Below are 23133 nucleotides of genomic sequence, written 5' to 3' on the forward strand. Positions count from 1 at the left end.
TGTCTCATGAACCTCAGAAAGTAATTGCCACGGCGACAATCGATGTGTGTAAGGTAAGCCTTGAGAAAACACTCGGATTGTCCTCTACTCCATGACTCGTATGTGAACGCCTTCCTTTGCCAATTTTCCTTTCCATCCCATATTACGCCATGCTGTGCAGATCAGACTTGTTCAACCACCTTTCCCAAACTCCATGACCCCCAAACCACACCCAGCCTTAATTAACGCCGATAATTACCCAGCCGCGTGTGTAATCGGGGACTAAAACGTTAAAGAAACCAACCATTGTACGTCCACCAATTACCGAAAGACTAAATTAGCTTGAAAAAGAAATGAAATATGAAAACCGCCTTCTGGTGAACACTATATCGTGTCTCGTGTGTGCCTACTGATGCGTATTGTAAAACTAATCTCCCTGCCTGCTAAATCAGCGCCGGCCCCAAGGTTTCTATCAGGTCAACTTTCGTGCTCTTTCCCCCGATCGAGTAAGACGTGCTAGACGAGCAGCAATGAGACGCGGTATAAGCGATCCTCAAACCAACATCATACCAACAATACCAAAAGTAAGACGCAGTATGCCTCGCATTATTTTCTTTCGCAAGATGATAGGATTACCCTAGATTTAGCGACAAAGCCTAGTCGGTATCCCAGCTAATTCTCCGTGACGTTTTCCGTTCAAGGCACTTCTCATATCGATGACACAGACTGTTTTTGGTCCATTTTGTTTTAAATCCTTCCTGTCACTGTGCGTTAAGGGGTTCTGATTGGCCTTGTCCCATGTCATACATGATTCAATCGGACCCGTTGCTATGGAGTTTTTACCGAGGGGGATCGAAAGAGAGGAAAGGTAAATTTGCAAACCAGACAGCTTTGCGTAATACTCCTCGTGGGTATATGTCGTGTATTGTAAAATGAAAAGGCCACACGATGTGTGTGTGGGAAGGCAAGTGCGGAGAAGATGTGTATCGCCTGCCTGTCAACGCAGTGTTTCGTAAAGCTAAGGTGGGGCTTGAATAGCACCAAACCCGCCATGATTGAGCGCGCCATCTTCAGGCTTCATGGTGCCATTCAAAAGAGGACAGAGTCTGAGTGTTAGGGAAAATGTATGTCAGCAAATGATTTTTTTTGGGTTTATGCTTTGTGAAAGGGTTACAAAATTAAGCAAAAATGGCGAAGAAGAATGAGATTTAATTGGATCCTTGGATACTTCCATTTATAGGAGAAAATCATTTTCCGTTAAGTCGGCTCCTTGAGCAAGAACAAACAGCGGCCTCAGTGTGAACACTTCGTAACTGTAGCTGTGATAGAACCTAAGCTGGAAAGAGAAAAGGGCTGATTAATTGGCATTGGGGACAGTACTTTTTGTTCGTCTTAATGTGGCCCGTCTGACCACAATTTGCACATTTCCTCGTAGTACCAGCTGGCTTTTCAATGCTGGAAACGGGGGCCCCGGATGGACCAGGGGAACCAGGGTTAAGAAGTTGTTGACCAGCCATGGATTGTTTTGACTTTTGCTTCTCACGGGCGTGGCGACGATCTTGGTTGCGTTCGAGACGCTCGAGTTCTTTTTGGACTCTGTGGATAACGTGTTAGTTATGGCTTTTGTCACTGATAGAGAGCGGAAAGGGGAGGGCAGATGGTAAGGAGTACTTACTGAACACGATGAGCTCTATCAAGATCTGCATCACCCGAAGGAGTAATGGCATAAACACTAAAAACACACTATTAGCTATCGTCTCCAAGAAGAGGCGAAAAAGAAATAAAGCAATCTAGTGAGAATTACTCTGAATTAGCAGCTTCCATGATCTTTTTGCGCTTAATATATTCTCTCCAGACACGCATATCCTTGACCGTCTCGACCCGTTCCTCGGTTTGTCCGTAATTGCCCACTTTAACCCTACGAGTAATACGCATGAATTTGCCAGAGGCGTTATCCATATTGCTGGCTCTGCTGACTTGACTGAAAGAATCATCGTAAGGTGCGGGAGTGGGCATGGAGTGTGGAGTGGGTGCTACTCCAAATCGTTCGTCCTCGTCTACTTCTTCCAGTTCGTTTGACACATGTTCGTTCGCATCTGACAAATTTGACTTTTGCTTCTCCCAAATATCACGAATGGCGTTATTGTAAAGCTCGTCTTGTTTCTTGACGTTGTAGGTATGCCCACCATTTGCCTTTCTCTCTGCAGCAATGGCGGCTGCGGATGTAGCATTTGGACCCTGGACAGCACCGATATAGCCTCCCTTCATGGAAGTTTGTATCATACTGATTGCAAGCCCACATCCAGAAGGATCACCATCGCCATGAAGTTCAAGCATTGCTTTACCTGAAGTTGCGTCCAAGAAAGCTTTACTTGTGTTCCAGGGAGTAAGCTTGAAATCTAGAGGTCGGTCGATGAATGTTCCTTCATCACCTTCCTCTTTTTCACTCAAGGTATCATAACCAGCATCTGCGAGGTTCCTTAGTCCAACATGCATGGCATCGATCATGCAGCAATCCTCGGGCTTGACTAAGGATCGCAAAGCCGCCTCATCGGGAATAGTAGTGCCTTCCTCTGGACGCCAAACTTTCTCATTTTTGTCGTAGACAAGTATTTCCTTCAATTTTGCCCTGTTCTGCATATCATTCGTATCAGGGATATGAGCAGTAAGTTCGGCTATTCTCAAAGACTTTGAGGCACTGCGTCTGATTTTTCTGAAGGCAATCATCTTCACTCGATTCTTGGTAGCATTTGTAACCGTCCTCGAGTGTGGTGTTGGTACTTTGATTGATGGGAATTGTTGACCTGCAACGAATAGGTTATCTATATTGCGAAGGTGCCATGTAGTACCATGAACTCCCGTGGTACTGCGAACACAGAGAAAATCGGTATTCTTGGGTTGATGCTTGAATATTGGAGTACGATACATCTCATTGTGCAAAGCTCGAACGGTTTCGCCTGGATCCACGAAACCGAAGTTTGCAAACGGGGATTTGTCTTCTGGGAGGAGAATGGTAGTGTCACCAATTTTGTCCTCTGGAGTGGGTCTCTCCTGATCTTCTGCATCCTTTCGTCGGTAATAATTGATGATCCGATTACCCATGCCGAAATTTGAAAGTACTATGGGCTGTTCCTCCGAGTATTCAATTAGAGTAGCGGCGGAATAGAAGTCACCCAATGTTAGATCCTTGGATTCCTTAAATACTTCTGCAATAGACATCGTTCTAGCTTCTTTCTTCTTTCGCATCCCTGGCTTGTCAAAAGTGACGGGTTGGTTAAGCCACTTATTGAATCTGAGGGTTGGTCGATGTAAAGCTCTAGCTTCCTTGGTGTATAGTTTGACCTTATAATATGGCCATTGAAGGCGTAATGCAGGAAGACTATGCTCGACGGTAAGATTTCCAATAGCTGCTCTAACTTTACTTTGATGATTCTCCTTGAGAGCATCATAAGCTTCATCGTTTGAAATATTGAAGCGCTTGCTCAGTTTCTTAGAAATGATGTTGTTTCCTCCTCGGAAGTTTCCACCGAGGCGTTGACGTTTGGCGGCGGATGAGAAGTTCACCTTGATCTCTTCTAGAAGTAAATGTGGATCATTAAGATCTAGGAAAGGTCGCTTGGCAGAAATAGTAACAGCTTGTTGTAAGTTGTCGAAAGATGGGACGGCGAATTGAGGAATGTTGAAATAGTCTGGCTCCGATTGCTCTACCTTTCTCCGTTTTGAGGAATGTCCTAGAATCTCTCGATCCCAATCATCCATTGGCTGATCATCTACAGGCTCCAGTTGCACAATTTCAGGTGTCGCATTTATTTTGGAGTCCCAATCATCACAAATCATCTGAAGATCCGCCCAAGTAAGTCCACCAAGCCTCTCATCCTCCGCTGGTTCTTCATAGTCGAAAGTTTCCTCATTCTCTACCTCATCAGCAGATTCTTCAACAATTGCAACAAGCCCTTTAGCTTCCGCTTCAACCACACGTTTGCGCTTGTCACCTGTCGCTGTACCTATATTGCTGCGAAAAGATTTTTCTTGGTCGGGAGCGAGGTCTAAGCTGACTTTTGTAGGGTTTAGAGGTTTAGGCGGCTTGAGTGGGACCTTTGGGACGAAATGCGCGAGTTTTGGAGGTAATAATTCGTTGAAGTTCAATATAACACCAGGTTCAAGACTTGGAAACAACTGTTTGGCTAAATCTCCTTCGGATTCTGCAGGAGCAGGTATCGAAAGATCTTGGTTGTTCAACCGAGCTTGATTGTAACCAGGAAAATTGAGCTCCAATAAATCTTCTTCCTCATCCGCCGGACCCGCTGGTTCCTCAACTATATTTGCTGCAGCCTGTGATTCTCCATCTTGTATTTCAACATGATCATCAAAGCCAAATGGTGAAGAATCTCTGCCTTCTCCAAATAAATCATCGGTGTCGTGGCTCGTGCCAGCATCGTCGGTCAGAGCTGGTAAATCGACAGCGCTGGGTAGAGAAGCTTCTTCCTCCTCTGGTAAATCGTCATCGCTGATATCCTCGAAATCCTGCGCATCATCTGCCTTCTCGCCCACCTCCAAAGGTCGATCACCGAAAAGGCCATCGCTGTCGTCCTTCCCATAATTCTCGGCACTCAACAAAGTTTTCATAGCCTTTTCATCTTCCTCATCCTGGCGCTTCCAGTCTATCTCAGTAAACTGGGTAAATTCGGTGGGTCTGGAATCGGATTCTGCCATCTTTGCGACTTGCGATCACTTTCAAGAGTGATGTTGCGCAGAGATGGTCGTGATCATACAAGTAATATTTGCGCAGATTGATGGTTATCGGAAGAAATGCCAGTCGGGATATGGAGGTTGTTTGGGAGTTATTTGGAAGGTTGTCGTGGCGAATTCATCGAAAGTAATAAAATAGCTGTAGGTTGAAATGGAATGGAATTTCGAATTAATGATCTCGGAACTGCACAGTTGGCGCGTAATCTTATCTATAATACAGTAGGTAGCTGGCATAAAGCAAGCGACCGGTGGACTAATCATGGAACCCTATCAACTTTGCGGGGAAACGAGACTAGGTAGCTATCAAAGATCTGTAAATGCGATACAAACACAATGCAGCATCTCCAAATATTATGAGATTTCCAAATCATTTACAAGATAGAGGAGTCCTATGAAAAGGAAGGATTGCTCATAATATCAGTGATGATAACAGCTCATGTTTATCATCCTGCATGAATGAATGATGCAAGATCTCGTATCCTGTCACACGAACTCTATCCGCTCCTACCCCACCATGACATCCGAAGAAATGCAGTACCGGCCAGCTCCGTTTCTAAACATTTTGGTATCATGATTTCTCTACTATCTTGAAGTCTCGACAAGGTATCATAGTGCTTATACTTCTTCATCTTTCTTATTGTCCACATATACTCTATTCAACGATGGCTTCTACATCGTTATTCCCTTCTGCTTCTAGGAAAGAACTTGTGAAGGAATATGTGGGTAAATCACTACATGAGGTACCTTGCCCTGCAGTTGTACTTGACATATCAAAGTTGAAGAAGAATTGTGCTGCTATGCTTGAGACAGTAGAGTCTTTACAATGCGGCTGGAGAGCCCATATCAAAACCCATAAGGTATACATATTTTGTAGAGTTCTTGCCTCTTGCATTCACCTCGTCTTCATCCACATCAGTCGTGTTGCTGTTGACCAGAGGACGGTGTCCTATTGGAATTCCATTACTATTGTTTGTGTTTGGACCAAACATTGACTGGGACCTTTATAAGCGCATTTTCAATATTTACACTGACCAAAATGAAAGACAACCGAATTGACGAGGTTACAAGTCGGGGATGGAACTGGACCAGTCAACATCGTCGTTTCAACGATAGTAGAGGCAGAAAATATTGTCCCTCTACTCCTAGAATACAAGAATAAGGGAAGAGCTGTCAATGTTAGTTCACCATCGCTCACCCATACATAAATGTTATCCTTACACATACTAGGTACTATATAGCTTTCCTCTCACCTCAAGCGCAGTCGACCGATTATCAAGAGTTTCCATAGCTCTTGGACCTAACGGTCTATCCGTCATGATTGATCACCCATCCCAGCTTAGCTCTGTCGCCGCCATTCATGCCAAGACAAGCATAGCCCCTCTTATTTTCATCAAGATTGACATGGGAGGCCACAGAGCTGGTGTCATTCCCGGTACAGATATCTGCTCTCAACTAATCGCCTCCGTCATATCCTTGGCCAATCGCGATGCATGTATCCTTCATGGACTGTACTCGCATGCCGGACACTCCTATTCCTCAAACTCTCAAACCGTAGCCCTCGACTATCTTCGCCAAGAATTTGAAGCCCTCCTCATTACCTCTGGAGAGGTTCACTCGGCAGCTGGTACTGTATTTCCCCTCACGCTTTCTGTAGGGGCTACTCCAACTTCTAGTGCCATTCGCAACCTTCTCCTCCCTTCTACTTCCTCTGAAGGATCGGATGAAATTTCAGCTCTAAAGGCTACCATGAGAGCCATTCGTGATGTAGGCTGTGAGATTGAAATTCACGCTGGAGTGTACCCAATGCTTGACATGCAGCAATTAGCTACCCACGCCTTGCCTGAAGAAATACTTAGCGTAAGCTTTCATCCCTGCTTATTTTGTCCCTACCATGAACTAACACGCGCACAGTGGTCTTCCGTAGCCATCACAGTGCTAGCAGAAATCACCTCGCTCTACCCTTCCCGAGGCGCGGCAGGTTCTCCCGAAGCCCTCATCACAGCCGGTTCTCTCGCACTTGGCCGCGAACCGTGTAAGGCTTATTCCGGCTGGGGAATCGTCTCACCATGGAACCGCGATTCTTTTGCTTTGCCCAACACAGGTCCTGAAGGTTATTCTGGCGTATGTATCTCCTCCTTCCATCTCTCTCATTTCAACCAAGCTCTTACCATCCTCCTCCGGAAAAAGTCAATGGGGGTAAATACTAAAATGAAAACAGTGGCAAATCTCCCGCATCTCCCAAGAACACGGCATTTTGACTAACCCAGGTAAAAATGACTCGGAACTCTCCATTGGTCAAAAAGTCCGTATCTGGCCTAACCACGCATGCATCGCCGGAGCCGGATATGGCTGGTATTTAATTGTAGATGAGACTCGCGAGGGAAAAGAGGATGAGATCATTGATGTTTGGGTCAGATGGAGAGGATGGTAAAGCTCAGTTGTTACCCAAAAATTATAGAAGAAAGATGTATAGCTTTGCCATGAACTTGATTGTGCACGTACTAGGTATTCTAGAATCCAAGGTATTATATCTTAATCTCAGCGCGTAATTTAAACTCCATAAACGCCAGGCCAATTCCAACCTTTCACTTCCATTCCTTACCACCATAGATCTCATGCATAACTTTTATTTTTTGCGATAGACATGGGGATAGCAAGTTTGTTTATTTGCATCTCTTCTCCACAATACTCGCACCAAATTCCTCGTACTCCTTCCTCGAGATCCACATTTGATGGAATGTTCCCAAACTTCCCAAAATACTCCCTCCAATCCATGCCCCAAATCTTCTCTCTTGTGTAAGACCCGCAGCCTGCAACTTGATTCTCGCGCCCGGGTAGAGAAGTGACAGCTCGCTGTTCAAACGATCTGTAAATCCGTTAAGTAAAGTACTACCTCCTGTGACAATAATATTCTGCAACAGATGCGACCGTAGATCCATATCAACCGCTGCAATCGAAGCCTTAATCATTTCAGGAATAGTCTGAGCTTTTGTAGGAGCAGGCTCGTTGTCTACAGGTAATGCGGCCTTTTCGTCCCACATACCTTCCGCAATGTTGAAGCGTTCTATACCCCACATTTGGTTCGCGCCATCCGGCATCTCGAATACACGACCAGGTTGTTGTTTCGCATAATCCACGTTGGTGACTCCAGGTCCAGTGGTAGCATTCAACCGATTTGGTCCGCCCCACACTTGTACAACAGATTCTTTGAATTCTGTTAGAACACGCTCCTCTTCCAAAGCGCGGAAACTGGGTGTAGGAGGAATCTTAAAGTTACGGTAGGTAGCTTGGGCTGGGGCGCCAGCATCGACAGGGGTTTTAGAAGCGATCATAAAATGTGGAGTGAGATCGACTTTGGTTTCTTGGGTATTGAACTGAGCGCGGATTTGAGAGGATACCCAGTTGCCAGCTAGAGGAGATCTTTGTACAGATTTCTTGAGCACAAGCCCATCGTGCACTGCGATAATTGATGCATTTGATGCTCCGACGTCGACTACTAATGCTGTCGCTTTACCACCTCCAAAGGCTGCGAGGACGCTGTTTCGCGCGAGCCAAAAGGCAGGGCTACCCCAGGACTCCATAGCTACTTCGATGGCCTTTTCTCGAGACTTGGCCGTGTTCCACGCGGTCTCTGTCATCAATAAAGGGTGCTCTTCTAATGGTTTCTCCTGGCCGTCCGCATCCATATCAACATCCATCTCCTCCGGCTTATCATTCAGTCCATTTGTTCTAGGGTCCGCCTGCTTAAAACTCGTAAGTCGTGAAGTAATAGCATATTTCCACAATTGTTCTGCAGTATCCCAATCTTCAACAATTCCATCTTTGTTCATCGGGTTGCGGATTTCGAGGTTTGCGCTGGGATTATGGATCGCATTGTCGCCGTAAAAGGATTCTCCATCGCGAACTCCGTGATGTGAGTCGATGAATGATTTTGGGGTATCTTCTCCTGCAAATCCGGCGCGTATACTTGAGTATCCCGGATCAATGACAATGGCTGACACTTCGTCTAATTGATATTGTTAGTAAAATATTCATTGAGCATCAAGATGGTCGGCAAAGAGATTACCTCCTCCGTAAACATCAGTCGGTTGCATTGACGAATTCATTGTTTGTGATGCCATGGCGAGAAGAGGTTACGGCGGTAAGATCTCGAATGATAGAAAGAAAATATTTAGAGGGCTGAGAAGTTGTCGCGTCGGTCTTGAACATGCACTCGATTTCGTGAAAGTTGGGGTTCCGAATTTAAGCAGTTGTAAGCGAAACAGGCTTCATTTTGGTCGGAGAGGGAAGGTGGAGGCGAATGACCCCTCGATGAAGACCTGCTTCTATAATTTCTTGGCCGGATTTTTGTTAAAATTTAAAGCCAAATAAATTTTGATTATACAGCAATAGCTTCCTTTGCACTTATAAGCTCAAGCTCTTGCCTCATATTTTTACCACGAAAAGTACTATTTTCCATGTGACTCGGAGCTGGAACAACCCGATCCGAAGCTGGTTTCAGCATCTGCTTTTCATCACATTTATTATTTCCTCCCTTTTTACATGTCTTTTTACGTGTCATTTAGAATTTCATGATAATTCAGCCAAAATTATGCATTCTCCATGAAACTAAAGTAGGGATACTTGGAGGGACCTTCATCTTGCTACCTTTTTGCGAAACCCATCCTTGACACAGTGCGCTCAATTGCGAGCCATTCTTTCACTACAAATATTTGTCCCAATTGATCAGATTCATCATGCAATCTCTTGAGGATCTTAAAGCAGGGAAATACAAAGGCACAAAACGCCTGAAGTTATCATGTGGCTTCACGGAGTTTCCCCGGGAGATATTGGACCTCTATGATACACTGGAGATCCTTGATCTATCCAACAACCCTCTCTCCGGACTTCCCAAAGATATCCACCGACTCCATAAACTCAAGGTTGCTTTCTTTTCCGACTGTCAATTCACCACCTTCCCCAAAGAATTGGCTCAATGTCGTTCTCTGGAAATGATTGCTTTCAAGAACAATGGCATGACCACAGTCCCTGAAGGAGCCTTTCCCCGCAAGTTACGGTGGTTGATCCTTACCAATAACAAGATTGAATCACTACCCAAGAGTGTTGGACAATGTCATAGACTCCAAAAATGCATGCTCGCAGGGAATCGACTAACCACTCTCCCTGATGAGATGTCTCACTGCAGGAAGCTGGGCTTACTGAGACTGTCGGCTAACAACATCGCTCAATTACCTACTTGGTTGCTTAGTCTTCCCGAATTATCATTTCTTTCGTTCTCTGGAAACCCCTGCACCCCATCAAATGGAGATAATCCGATACTGGATGATATTGCTTGGTCAGACTTGGAAGTTCATCAGCTTCTGGGAGAAGGAGCTTCGGGTATAATTTCAAAGGGCGTGTGGAAATCACCAACTTCCCAAAAAGATGTGGCTATCAAATTATTCAAAGGAGAAGTGACTAGTGATGGTGTACCGGCAGACGAAATGAATGCATGTATTGCCGCAGGTCGTCATCCAAATCTCATTGATCCAATCGGCAAAATTCATGGTCATCCAGAAAAGAGAGGATTGGTACTAGAACTCATTCCTCCTCATTATACCAATCTGGGTCTTCCGCCGACTCTTGACAGCTGCACCCGCGATGCATTTCATCCGGAGACTGTCTTCTCAATTGAGAAGTGTCGCGCGATTTTAATCTCTATTGCATCTGCGAGCATGCACCTCCATGAGAGAGGTATCACTCATGGAGATTTATACGCGCATAATATCCTAATCGATAAGTCAGGCCATGCCCTTATTGGGGATTTTGGCGCAGCAACAATTTACAAGAAAGATTATGAACATTCAGAAGCAATTGAGAAAATGGAAGTTTTTGCATTTGGCCATTTGATTGAAGATATGTTGGGCTTGGTCGCGCGAAATGTGGTTGCTGGGGAGGATCTCGGTGTTTGGGATGAAAAAGAAGGGTATGCGATTGAGGAGTTGAACCAATTGCATTACAAGTGTACCAATCCTGTTGTTATGGATAGACCATTGTTCTCAGAAATTTATTTGGAGTTATGCGCCTGATTGGATATGGTATAGAGTTTGGTTAACTTGGGTGGGGTTATTTCGACGTTTAATACATTTCATGTTTAGAGAGTAGAAAGATTAGAGAGAAGATAGAACACGGATACAAGGTAGAAGTTATTTATGCGCAAGGTATCCTATTTTACCAGTTTTTTCTCAATTCATCACTAGTCCATGTTTGCTATTATGAAGGTTGTCACATTTGCATTTGCTCAATTCAACTCAATTCGCCTAACCTTCAAAACGTTTTTGAATGTTTCTTTTCTGGTCGAGGAGTGAGTTGCGGGTTACGAGTTTGATATGCTGTGTACTTAGTGTTTATCACAAGCAGAGATGACAGTAGCTTTTCGTAATCTTTAGGAATCGCAATGTGGAGCGACTGTGCAATGATAATAGAGAATCCTAAGCTGTGCTCGAGAGCCTTAAATTTTCTATTCTATTTCCTGAGATGCTTTATAAGCCTACTTGTGATATTAGTAGGTAGAGGCGTGTGCTGCGGAAAATGAGTACACCAAGATCGTGATATCAATGGTCTCGAATATAAAGTCGATGAGACTATTGTATGAGCTTCAGAATGCATACCGCACTTCCAAGATATCAAAGATACAAATTCGGTATGGATCACGAATCCTGATCGTGGAATATTTTATGTCGTAAGGAGATTCACGTGATACGATCAAAGTTCCAAGGAACGGGCAAGCTCTCTGCTTCATTTCTTTTTTGTTAACCTTAGCGATTGAAAATTCGATTTGGCAATGCATATAAGACTCAGTGTAACTAATAAATAAGCGCAATGCGAGGTGAGTCAGAATATATTTCAACGTGTATTCTAACCCTCTTTCGTATAATATACCAGTAATCAGTATCATCACCCCACAATAGCCGATCTAACCCACTTATGGAATACGAAATGAGGTTAGCGTCCCGAGTACGAATTGAGGTAAGTCTCAATCCTAAACATCATCAACAATGTTATCCCACGGCAATAGTCAACGGATTTTAGCTGTTAAGACCATGGTATCAAGAATAATGAAAACTCCGCCATTTGGAACTCCATGGCGTATATTGGGTTGAGAATGCGATTAGTTCGGACTCGGGAGTAGGTATAAAGACAGGAGTCATCCTTCTCTTCACCTCACTACCTCGATCTCAAGCTTTCACATATCATCCTCCCACAAATTCATTTTTACGATAGAGTTTAAACGTCTCCCATATTACGTACAATGGCTTCAACAACAATGTCACAGCATCTTGCGGCTATTATACCAGAGAAGGGAGGCCCTTTAAAAATAGTTCATAGGCCAACGCCTACACCAAGTCCAACAGAGCTCCTCATAGAAGTCCACTCTATTGCATGTAACCCAATCGATTATTACATGCGTGACCATGGCTTCGCTCTTACCTCCTACCCCGCAATTCCTGGCTCAGACATTTCTGGTATCGTCGTTGCTGCTGGTTCATCTGTGCTAGCTGCTGCACCAAAAGTTGGAGCACGTGTGACAGCTTTTGCACAGGCATTCTTCACGCATGGCGATCCAGACCACGGAGCATTTCAGAAGAAAGTTCTTGTACCAGCTTCAAGCGTATGTCCATTACCTGATGGAATAAGCTTCAACGAAGGAGCAATTCTTCCAATGGCTGTGCAAACCTCGATGGCTGCTTGGTATACTATGGGGCTAGCACGTGATACAAAGCTCACGTCTGCAGACAAGAAAGGCATGCTGATATGGGGTGGAAGCAGCAGCATTGGAGGCGTAGGTGTACAACAAGCTTCCAAGATGGGATATGTTGTATATGCCACCGCTAGCCCACATCATCATGACTACGTCAAGAAACTTGGAGCCTCAAAAGTATTTGATTACAAGGATATTAATGTTGTTGATGAAATTGTCAAATCCGCAAAAGAGGAAGGGATTACAATAAATTTGGCATATGATGCTGCTGGTGCGCTGCAGCCCATCTTGGACATCCTGAAGGCCTCAAAGGGTGACAGTGTCGCCAAATTAGCTACAGCAGTTGTTATGGAACCTCCAACTGTGGAAGATATTGATGTCAAATTCGTTTTCGCCCCATCAGATGATGCAGAAAGGGATGAATGGTCTCAGTGGCTCTATGGGACTTGGCTGAAGGAAAACCTGCAAACGGGTGAAATCATTCCAAGCCCAAGTATCAGAGTCGTAGATGGAGGGTTGGAATCTGCAAACAAAGCATTAGACCAGTTGAAAGGAGGAGTCAGTGGTGTGAAATTAGTGTTGGAAGTATGATTAATTGTTCGGAATCCTTTTGGACCCCAGCTAGAGTCATGCTCGTGTTTTATTGAATTCAATTGATGTCTAGAAGATTGCGATACCTGGTGTGATCATTTTCCGTTATGCTAGTGCATTTTATTTATCCAAGCACTTCCGGATCCTTTGTGCTATTATCTAGAACTCGAATCGCTCACCGACAAGTTCTTCGCTCAAGTTCCATAATTTTTCAGCAAATTCTTCGCTAATCGCATAGCTCCTAGTTTTTGTGTATAATTTATTGTTAACGATAAACGCTGGGGATGACTCTAAATTCTTTAATCAGCAAAGGCGTCGATGATTAATACTGAAGTTTACCTCTGAAGCCGGGATCGAGCGCGGCAAGAATAACGGCGCCAGCTGCTTCTTGCCTCGTCACCATATTCTGAGGCGGGAGAGGTTTGCCTGTGTTGTAATGTCAGGTATTGAGATGAATATTGGTTAGGCTGCGTACCATCGTTTCTTTCACTGGCAAGATGGTACGCCTTTGCAAGTAGCTCTTGGTCAACTCTGGAGTTTTCGAGGAGCCTTGTTTCTAGCGTGGCTTGAAGATGGTCAGCATTCTTTTCTTGCACCACTGTATCGCAAATGACTCACTTCCTGGGTGTACGACAAGGGTTGGAACACCTTTATTGGCCAGTCTTTTGGCCAGGGCAGTGTTCCAGAGTAGCACTGCGGTCTTCGATTGTCCAAACGCCTTCCAAGCATTGTATGTTTTCCCTTCCTAAGACAGAGATATTTTAGTTGAGGGTTATCAAGATGGGTAGATACATGTCGACATACCTCAAAGTTAATATCATCAAGATTCACCTCACCCAATTCATACCCCAAGCTTCCCACATTAACGATTATTGCCCCCTCTTCTCTCGCTGCAAGAATCCGATCTATCAACAGATTGGTCAGTAAAAAGTGACCGAGGTAGTTCACAGCGAATTGGCTCTCAATCCCCTGCTTCGAGGTTGTATAATCTCGTACGACCATCACTCCCGCATTGTTGATTATAAAATGTATTTTATCAATTTTCAGTCTCTTGATAGCATCTGCCGCAGCACGGACAGACTCATTATCGAGCAAATTTAATGGAATCCAGGCGACATCGATTTCGGGATTCATTTTACGGATGAGGAATATAACGGACATGATTCTCGTCTTGTCGCGACCGGCGAGGATTATCATTGAAGGTTTAGATGATGAGGCTATGGAGAGAGCTATTTCTGCACCAAGACCTTCTTCGCTCGGGCCGGTGATAAGAACTGTATGGATTGTTAGACTATTACTTGAGGAGATCGACATATAGAGAATGAATATGAATGCATACAGGTTTTGCCATTCGCATACTCGGAGAACCTTTTGACCATGTCGACAGCATATGTGCTCTTGCCTGAGGCTTCGCTGGTGGCCATTTTATGAAGCAGCTAGGTCAATTGGAGGTAGATAATGTTGTTCTGATAATGTCGAGCTTGAGAGTTAAAAGGTTCAAGATGTTGAAGTTGTATGTTAAGGATATTCTGTGGGAGAGGATATACTCAAAGATGTGAAGCAGACATAAGGGCGAGGATTGGCTGTAATTTGGCAGACGCTCATCACAACAGCTGTAAATGTTACCAAGTATTTGTTCCCTGGTCTCCCCTAATGCATTGCACCATTAAGTGCATTCTTATCTCGGTTGGAGGAATACGCACTCCCGCTTTAATCGTAAGTCTAAACTGGTTCATAATAACATCATAGCTGACTACAGCAAGTTTGCAGAACTTATGCATGTTAACGAATGAGAAGTGGTCTTACTCTGTCTCAAATCTTCCACAGTGCCAACTCTAGATTCGTGCGTTCGTCAGCTTGATATATCGCGTCTTGAACATGGTTAGTATGAAAACTAATTAATCTTCTAGACTAATCTTTCAAGTTGATCGACATCTCAATTGAGTTGAATATTCGTAGTTTACGCATATCTCAAAAAAGAACAATACAAATCAAGAGCCAGCTGCCATCTAGAGAATTCCTGCAAAGCTTCATAAGGTTACGATATACTAGATACTGGATTCCTTACAAACTTTCTAGTCTTTGAATCGTGAGGGAATGAGCATGATAATTTCGTTTAACGATAAACCCACTTTACACTGTACTCTTGCAGATATATGCATAGACAGCTCAACAAAGTGGATTTTTATGGGTATTCTAAGCCCTGCTACTAGCGTACCAAAATGTCGGGACCTCTGCAACTCATTCCTCAAGTTTTACTATAGATACTGCACTGCGATATTCCACCATAGGCTTTCGCTCGGCAATTCCGGTTGCTGGATTTTTCATAAGCATAGCAGTTATTGATGATTCTATATTTATTGTTTATCAGATGATGGAGATGATGTGATTTAGATCGTTTCTGTAGGTGCTGGTGGGTATATTCCTGTTTAGTGTAGGATTTCAGTGGGCTTTTACTTATGCAATGGAACTTGTTGGTTATAGCTATCTTTTATGATTCATCTACCCACGCTGTGCTTATCTCTCGTATACACTTCACCTCCGTCTGGATATGATCTGGCAAACTGCTTCTTTTTGTAGTAATGTCTCAAGGTGCACGCTCAATTTGTCTCGTGTTATTCATCCGTTTCTTGATTAGGCTTGCGTGTTTTTTCTTCCATGATTTTCTCAAGATGCTGTTGTGAGAGATTCATGGTGAGTTCGTGCCAATCAAGTCCCATTAGACGTTCGAAGTTATATCAATCACGCAAATGCCCAAGTAGTATCTTATTTCACACAATCAAGTACGAGAGAGTTGCTCGTAAGAAATCTCCTCAAGACCAGCCAATCTGAAGCACTCATTCATCTCCTCAGTGATAGCGTCTTTATCAGTAAAAACAGGCATATACAAAAGCTCCAAATCTCTCTGAAACACATAGTAATGAAAGTTAGCAATCATGGTATAGGGACTACCCATTTGCTGAGAGTAATGGGAGTTTTGGTGCACCAATGATAGATCAGTCTACGAATCGATAGCACAACGTCGCTGTCTTGAACCGGGGGTCGTTTTCACCGGGAGCTACATGCATGAGGAGATATAAAACTTCGAAATGCTCTTCACGTAGTAGTACCGGACATGCAACAGGATCGACCAAGTAGTAGACGATGAGAAGGAGTCTCAAGAACTCTTTATGATCATTCACTTCAATGCTCAGATCTCCATGGAATTGTCCCCGGACCATATTCATGTGAAAATTTCTCAAACCAGAACCGTTGTAGCTGAATCCTTTTGATTCGAATTCAAGGGACACTGGGTTATCGGAAGATGGTTGTTCGGTTAGCGTTTGTCAGCCTGGGTTTTGTAGTTGCTGTAATGGATTGAAGGCATATGCTTGAGAAGATCGTCTTAGATCCCCTCGAGACATAAAGCGCACTTGCAGTCAAGGCTCTTCTGTAGACAGGTTCAGTACGACGGTTTTGATAATGGCTTGCAACCGTGAACCGGCGGGCATGGCACAGTCCGTTTGTAGGATGTACATTACGCAGTCGAAGTACTAGCTGGTGTTTGTATTGCTATCATTTGTCCTGATTGAAATGGACGGTTCGAAGCAGTCTGTAAAGATGTAAGACGTGAGATGTAAGATTAATTCAGCATGGTCTCGTCGCAGATATAATAGGGGGTATTTGGTTAAATAGGCTTTACTTACGACCACATTGAACATAATAGGCAGTATTTGTGTTTCAGTAGCCTCCATGCTGTCTATTAACTCCGCATAGAATTGTTTGCTGAATTTGGACACCTTGACCAATAGTCTATAGATAATAACCATTGATTTTGGATTTTAACATGCAAAGGAACGGAAGATTAAGTTTACAGTCCAGATAATATGTAAGATTTCATCCTCAGTCAGTTTCGATTTCGTATGTTCTTCAAGATATGCATCATTTCTTGATTTCTTTTCTAAACCCTTTCTTGAGCCTCAAAGTGAAAAGACGTCCCCTTTGGCATCGTAACATACTCCTGTAATCGTGTCCCGTGAAAATTATTTCCCTTTGCGAGATAGAGGATACGGAGATAAAGGGAATATCGCAGTCATCAATGAAATCACGTGGTCCTTCTGGTGACTGTTGACCATTCTTCGCAGGGGAGCACATCCATACTGATAATGGTGTACTCGCCCGGCTTTGTAGCACTTCTTATATCTGTTATTTAACAAACCCGAGTCAAGAAAATAAAATAACAAGAAATTATATATCTTACCTCGCTACAGTAGTAGTCTGACCTATATTTCTTTCAAGGAACAAATCAGCTCTTTGCTTTTACACTTCTTCTGACGTTGCTGGCTATACAATGTCGCGTTTGCACAATCTCTGGTATGCAAAGCAATTATCGCAAAGTTTTCCCCTTGCCAAAATTCCGGCATTAATCTATCAGTAATGAGGTTGGTTTAGTATTTTAAGATGGGGCGCCAATAGTGATGCGGATAGAAGAAGGGCTGAAGAGTGTGATCAATATATGGGCTATAGTCTAACGAAAAGGGACTTTAGAAGATTGAAACCATGTTTGATTGTTGGAATCATTAAAGAGTCTTTGAAAGCTTTTAACTAAAGTTGAGTTCAAACTATTGGATAGATTGTACTGAGCTTTGAGGGGATATTATTAGGAAAAAGTTCAAGATTATCAGTGCATTGGTGTCAATGTGTTAAGGATAAAGAAACCAGTAGATTAGTCTCTTAACTTGAAAGGCATTGTATAGTGACTAAAGTGACGTGGGAACAGGCATATTTGGTGTTTTTCTGAAGTGGATGTGGAGGAAATATCATGGTTCTGAGGAGAAAAGAATATTTATAGAACAATTCTTACCCCGTAAGGCTGAATTTTGGAAATTCTTAGATCGGAAAGAAACAATACTGAAAAGCTTTCAAATTGATGCGCTAAATATACTGTAAATTTCTATAGTAATACTCATAGATAGACACATAGCTGGGTAGAAAGCCAATATCTCTTGAGTATTTGCAAGAAAAAATAAACATAAGATCAGAGGTAGGACATTGACTCATTGTGTAGATACTCCAGCCTTGTAAAGAAAACAGAAATTTGAACGTTGCATGCACATCTGGACATCGAAGGATGAATATGCTAAGCGATAATGGAGGATGAATTTCAAATAACTTACAATTGTGGACAAAAGCTTCTTGATAGTAAATAAAATGTCCCAAGGAGACACAGTGCTGTCAATAGAGTACGCCATGGGAAGCCGGGAATATCACGACATTCTTTGCAATCATAAGAACAATATAATCACTATCAATTGTATGTTGAGTAGATTGTAAAACGAGATGTTAGCTCCGTTTTGTTACGATCACGGATCTTACAGTAACCGATCGTGTGCCTACGAGATGCGATTCGATCAAAATAGTATGGGATTAAGGTCATGTGGGGATCTGAAGAGCACAGACTCTGTTATTATATGATTCCCACCGATCCCACCGACTTAAATCAAGTGGGAGCGATGGGGTAGGGAGTACGAAGATCTATATAACTAGGAGGGATTCCCTCACTGTAGAGCTTCGTGCTCAAGATCAATCATTTAGTATACTCTACTATTAGTTACGAATTGCATCATTGTCATTACTTAAGTCCCTGCTTGACGCCTAGTTATAAACCACTCCGAGAGCCTAGAGCACTTCCACGTGATCTAGACGGCAAAACTCGTAACAATTAGGGGGTTGTCACGAATCACGGTTTAGATTATGGTATATGAGTGTCGGTGATTTAGCTGCCGATTACAGGGGGAATGTGATCTAACCGCGGTTTAAGGGAGGTTCCTTATCGGCTTCGATAAGGAACCTAGGAATCCTAGGACAAACGTTTAGGCAACCACAATGGCACAGGACAAGTGTCCAGGTTGAGCTAGGATAGTATGCGTCCTAGGATAAAACGTCCTAGGATAATAATTGTCCCAGGATAAGTGTCCTGAGGCAGATAAAAGATCACGTGATGGAGCCTCTGGGAGCGAAGGCTCCCCAGGGCTCCAGGAAAGGGATCATTATATAGTCAGAGTAGTTTCATAGTATAGGAACTTCGTGCTCAACTTAGTTATCAATTAGTTTACCTACATTCTACTTGATCTAGTAACGACTTCACTTCCAAGTGAATACCAGTGATATAGCCTTAATCCACAACTACCAACCAGACGAAACCTCAGGCATCCGCTGCCTCTAGTACAGTATCGTTACAGGGGTAGCCCAAGAGTAGGGTATTAAACTTATATATAAAAATCATTGATCGCAGCAGGCAGAAACTGGCTAGGAAGTGCTTGAAGTAATGGTTGATTGCTTGAAAACTCTCTCAAATACATGATATCCTAAGCTCCACAACACAGTTCCATCAGCAACCCATGTTTTTGTACTTTACAAAGGTTCAACTTACAGCTTCCGGCGCAACATCATGAATCGTTCAAAAATAATCCACTAATTATGTGCATAAAGATGATCATAACAATATTTCGCTCAACAATAAGTATCAGCAATGTTTTACATGAGGAATTTTCCCATCAAAATCATGTTCAGTGTTATGAACTCTGAGCTCTTTACAGTTCTTGTCTGCTCGGCCCCTGAATTAACCGAATATTAGAGTATTTTAGAAATAACAAAAGAACATCTAACATTATGCTATCTGGACTATTATATGTGAACAGCCAAGAGAGATTATGTTGAAAGGAGATTTTTGTTCTTAATTTTGTACAAGTTCGATACGTCGATCCTGGGATATCTACTCGAGTATTTAGTGTAAGCTCTTTCTTCCGCCACACCCCGAGAACCGCAATTTCTCTTGAGGTTCTATTAAATGGTGTTGTTGCGGCAAAGTTTTGATTTCCTAATCACAGGAACGTAAATCTCTCATTATTACTAGATTAATTTTCTTTTCTACATTAATTGGGAAGCATTGCTGAAGGGAAATAAAATATGTAATTCCTTACCATTGAGCGCTTTATACCAAAAACTTACCCCGAGATTCTGGCCTTCAGCTGACAACCCCCACAACCCAAAATATCCAAAAACTTCCTTTCTAATACTGCTTTCTGAGCTAAGACCTCAATTCAATTTAATCCTGTAAATATGTACTAGGATTATCCGTTACCGACAAAAATGATTTGTTTACTTGGTGACGCTTTTGATGCGTTGTTGGCTTGGTTAGTGGAGACACACCTACGAATTTCAAGCACGTTATGGTGAAATCTGTACCACCAGTGTAGAAATATCATGTGTAGAATTCTATTTATTTTAGTTACAGAACTGCTAAAGAAGGTTTTTTGAGACAATCCCAGAGAATCCCAGAAGAGAAGGTATGATCAAAGGGGATTGAAGGCTTGATCTTGTGAAAAAGATCAATAGCATTAGATGCGATTATACTTGGAGGTGAGAATTCCTGTTTTACGCAGCCATAGAAAAAAACGTGCATTTATCCTATGATAGAGATTTGGTACAGAACTTACAAGCAAGAAGAAAATTTAATGGAAATTTCTCAATTTTATAGGAGGAATGCCATGCTTGAGAAGTTTATGAGATGCTGTGTAAATTAGTTAGATCTTGGTTAATATGAGGAGTATTTGTACCCAGAATATTCCATACTGGTATAGAACTACTGCACCAATAACTTAGAATTGATGATATCATATCAAAGTAAATCCATAAAAATGTGAAAAGTTTCGGGTCAACAGATGAAGCTAAAGCAACCATAATTATAACATGGTAATTTGCTTAAGTTATGCCTCAAAATTTCCCATGGCTGAAACACAAAACAGCTGAAACAGAGAGCCTGGGTTGAAAGTATCAATGGTGGAGATTAAAGTAGTTGTAATGGAGAAGCAACGGCGACGACGATCATTTCGATAACATTGACACTATCCACAGTTTTCCCCAGAATTCGGTTACAGCCGAGAAGTATAAAATATAAAATTCATCTCAAATGATCAATACCCAATGATATATCAAAGTCTTATCGAAAAATGGGTCCCTGTCAATCATTAGTCAGGAACAGGAACGTCCGTGCTTTGGATCCCTCCCTCAGCTTCTCATCTGGTACCTGTAGTACTAGGCATTTTCATCACAATTGACTAATTGTAAGCCTTTCGTCAGAAGTTCTTCATTTATTGATCCCTAGACTATATGCAATCTATGTAGTTTTGAAAGCTCAAACTTGCTTTATTCAATCGAGCACCTTCGAACATCGAAATCCTCCATAAGGTGCGAAAGGGAGGCAGAAGAGCAAAATGCAGGTGTCATTTCTTGCAATAACAACAGGGCTTTTGTATGCAATCACACAAGCTTCACCAGCTCCCAAAGCAGGTAGTTATTAAATATCCATCTCAAAATATTAAGGATTTTCATAATAACCAATTCTTCTACAGAATCTGACACAATCGATTCCAACGAGCATCCCTCCACTGGAACTTCTTCTTCTGCCCCAATCGATGCTACGGCCACGAACAAGATAACCTCGGCGTTAGATATTCCAACCTCAACCACAGACGTAGATTTAATTCCATGGGTTACAGTCGATGCCAGTGGACATGCCTCAACGGTCACCCCAATCCTCACAACAATCGACGGTAAAACGACAACAATTGATGCTGCCCCTGCAACATTGACTGCCTCTGATACTTCCTCTACTTCTGGAACTACGTCGAGGACATCTACATCTGGTGAAGTATTACCTACATCGACAGGAGGTGGAGCTTTTGAGATCTGCCACAATCTCAAGGGCAAGTTCGCACCGTTCTGCAAGCCGGATAATGGATCCAATGTATATGTCGATGAAACATATTATGGTTAGTGGTTTTAATCTTGTATTGGGTGTTTATTAACAAAAACTAGTTACATGGGATACTGAATATTTGACTGGCTCGAATAACTCGGTTTTCATACAAGCAAATTATGTGAATGCATCCGGCGGAGGTGTACAAGCTTTCCAATCAATTCTAACAAGCAACAGCCTTGGTTTTATCGCCTGGACGATAGATAAGGCCTGGTTAAAGGGCATGAACTCCAACAATATAACTTTATTCATCACATCCACTCAAAAAACCGCAATCTCTTCCATACAAGGTCCAACACTAATGGTGACTACCTCGCCCGCGCCTGAACCATATCGTCAACCCCCGAGCAGAGCTCCTCATGGTGCTTCATTGTACATAGCCCTCCCCACAGTCCTCGCATTCATTGTTCTAGTCATCGGTGGAACATACTACTGCAATCGTAAGCATCGTACTATTGGGATGGGAAGTGTGATGGGTCGACGCAAGGGATATGGAACTGGATCAAGGAGACAGAGAATGGGATTGGGAAAGAAGAAAGATCGAGCAATTATGTTGAGGAACCAAGAATTGATGGCTGATGGACAGTATAGAGATGTTCCATCATCGAGGGCAGAAGATCCAACGATGCATTATAGGGATGAAATGAGTTGGGATAATGATGAGCATTTCAGAGATGAAACGAGATGGCAGGCTGGATCGAGACTCTAGTTCTTATAAGGTTTGTATGGTTATGGGAAATAATGGTGGGATATGGATGGTAAAAACATAATGGCATGGCGTTTGCATGGTGCTTAGCTCTGAAAAGCTTTAGTTTGAAGTTGCTGGTGTACTAGTATAATAATAATAAATCTATTACCATTGGTATACAATATCAAGTAATATTCTGTTTTCAATTCATCTATCCTACATAACACTGTATCACGATATATTTTCCTCCTAAATTATTTCTCATTTAAATGTACATCTTTATAAAATTATTTCTCTTTTATGATTTTTATTTCCCCTTGTTTTAAAATAGCTCTCTATTTTCACCATATCCATCAATCTATCTACTTTATTTCCATCCCTATAAACCTCAATATGCAGTATCCCTAACACGAACCCCCAAATCAAATAACAAAAGTAAGGCTACAAATTAAAAATCATAAATTGCACCTTAACCTATCAATTGATCAGCTCATGAGCTCATCAACTAATAATCAATCCATCAACTAATTAACCAAGCCATACCCATTCCCACTCACCGTCCCGCACATGGCATCGCCCGTCACG

General features: G+C 42.6%; 8 protein-coding genes across 8 annotated transcripts; 4 read left to right on the top strand and 4 right to left on the bottom strand.

Moving 5' to 3' along the window:
- Nucleotides 1-997: 997 nt before the first annotated feature.
- On the bottom strand, nt 998-4692 carry SS1G_06128 (hypothetical protein; the record flags this gene model as incomplete). The annotated part of the gene is made up of 4 exons (XM_001593156.1): nt 998-1085; nt 1360-1575; nt 1655-1711; nt 1784-4692. 4 exons carry the CDS (start codon nt 4690-4692, stop codon nt 998-1000), a joined length of 3270 nt encoding a protein of 1089 aa, XP_001593206.1.
- A 698-nt stretch (nt 4693-5390) lies between these two features.
- Nucleotides 5391-7088, top strand: SS1G_06129 (hypothetical protein; the record flags this gene model as incomplete). Its single annotated transcript, XM_001593157.1, has 5 exons — nt 5391-5585; nt 5772-5903; nt 5956-6585; nt 6640-6849; nt 6996-7088. 5 exons carry the CDS (start codon nt 5391-5393, stop codon nt 7086-7088), a joined length of 1260 nt encoding a protein of 419 aa, XP_001593207.1.
- A 303-nt stretch (nt 7089-7391) lies between these two features.
- On the bottom strand, nt 7392-8849 carry SS1G_06130 (hypothetical protein; the record flags this gene model as incomplete). The annotated part of the gene is made up of 2 exons (XM_001593158.1): nt 7392-8734; nt 8795-8849. 2 exons carry the CDS (start codon nt 8847-8849, stop codon nt 7392-7394), a joined length of 1398 nt encoding a protein of 465 aa, XP_001593208.1.
- Nucleotides 8850-9464: 615 nt separating this feature from the next.
- SS1G_06131 (hypothetical protein) lies at nt 9465-10796 on the top strand (the record flags this gene model as incomplete). Its single annotated transcript, XM_001593159.1, has 1 exon — nt 9465-10796. The coding sequence occupies one exon, from the start codon at nt 9465-9467 to the stop codon at nt 10794-10796; it is 1332 nt and encodes a 443-aa protein (XP_001593209.1).
- Nucleotides 10797-12034: 1238 nt separating this feature from the next.
- Nucleotides 12035-13060, top strand: SS1G_06132 (hypothetical protein; the record flags this gene model as incomplete). Its single annotated transcript, XM_001593160.1, has 1 exon — nt 12035-13060. The coding sequence occupies one exon, from the start codon at nt 12035-12037 to the stop codon at nt 13058-13060; it is 1026 nt and encodes a 341-aa protein (XP_001593210.1).
- A 265-nt stretch (nt 13061-13325) lies between these two features.
- Nucleotides 13326-14484, bottom strand: SS1G_06133 (hypothetical protein; the record flags this gene model as incomplete). The annotated part of the gene is made up of 6 exons (XM_001593161.1): nt 13326-13350; nt 13390-13486; nt 13536-13616; nt 13679-13805; nt 13865-14334; nt 14400-14484. 6 exons carry the CDS (start codon nt 14482-14484, stop codon nt 13326-13328), a joined length of 885 nt encoding a protein of 294 aa, XP_001593211.1.
- Nucleotides 14485-15839: 1355 nt separating this feature from the next.
- SS1G_06134 (predicted protein) lies at nt 15840-16281 on the bottom strand (the record flags this gene model as incomplete). Its single annotated transcript, XM_001593162.1, has 2 exons — nt 15840-15965; nt 16171-16281. The coding sequence occupies 2 exons, from the start codon at nt 16279-16281 to the stop codon at nt 15840-15842; spliced, it is 237 nt and encodes a 78-aa protein (XP_001593212.1).
- Nucleotides 16282-21051: 4770 nt separating this feature from the next.
- Nucleotides 21052-22569, top strand: SS1G_06135 (hypothetical protein; the record flags this gene model as incomplete). Its single annotated transcript, XM_001593163.1, has 3 exons — nt 21052-21130; nt 21553-21873; nt 21920-22569. 3 exons carry the CDS (start codon nt 21052-21054, stop codon nt 22567-22569), a joined length of 1050 nt encoding a protein of 349 aa, XP_001593213.1.
- Between the last annotated feature and the right edge of the window lie 564 nt (nt 22570-23133).

Source organism: Sclerotinia sclerotiorum, genomic scaffold, assembly GCF_000146945.2.
Source record: "Sclerotinia sclerotiorum 1980 UF-70 scaffold_7 genomic scaffold, whole genome shotgun sequence".
In the NCBI taxonomy this organism is placed as follows: Eukaryota; Fungi; Ascomycota; class Leotiomycetes; order Helotiales; family Sclerotiniaceae; genus Sclerotinia; species Sclerotinia sclerotiorum.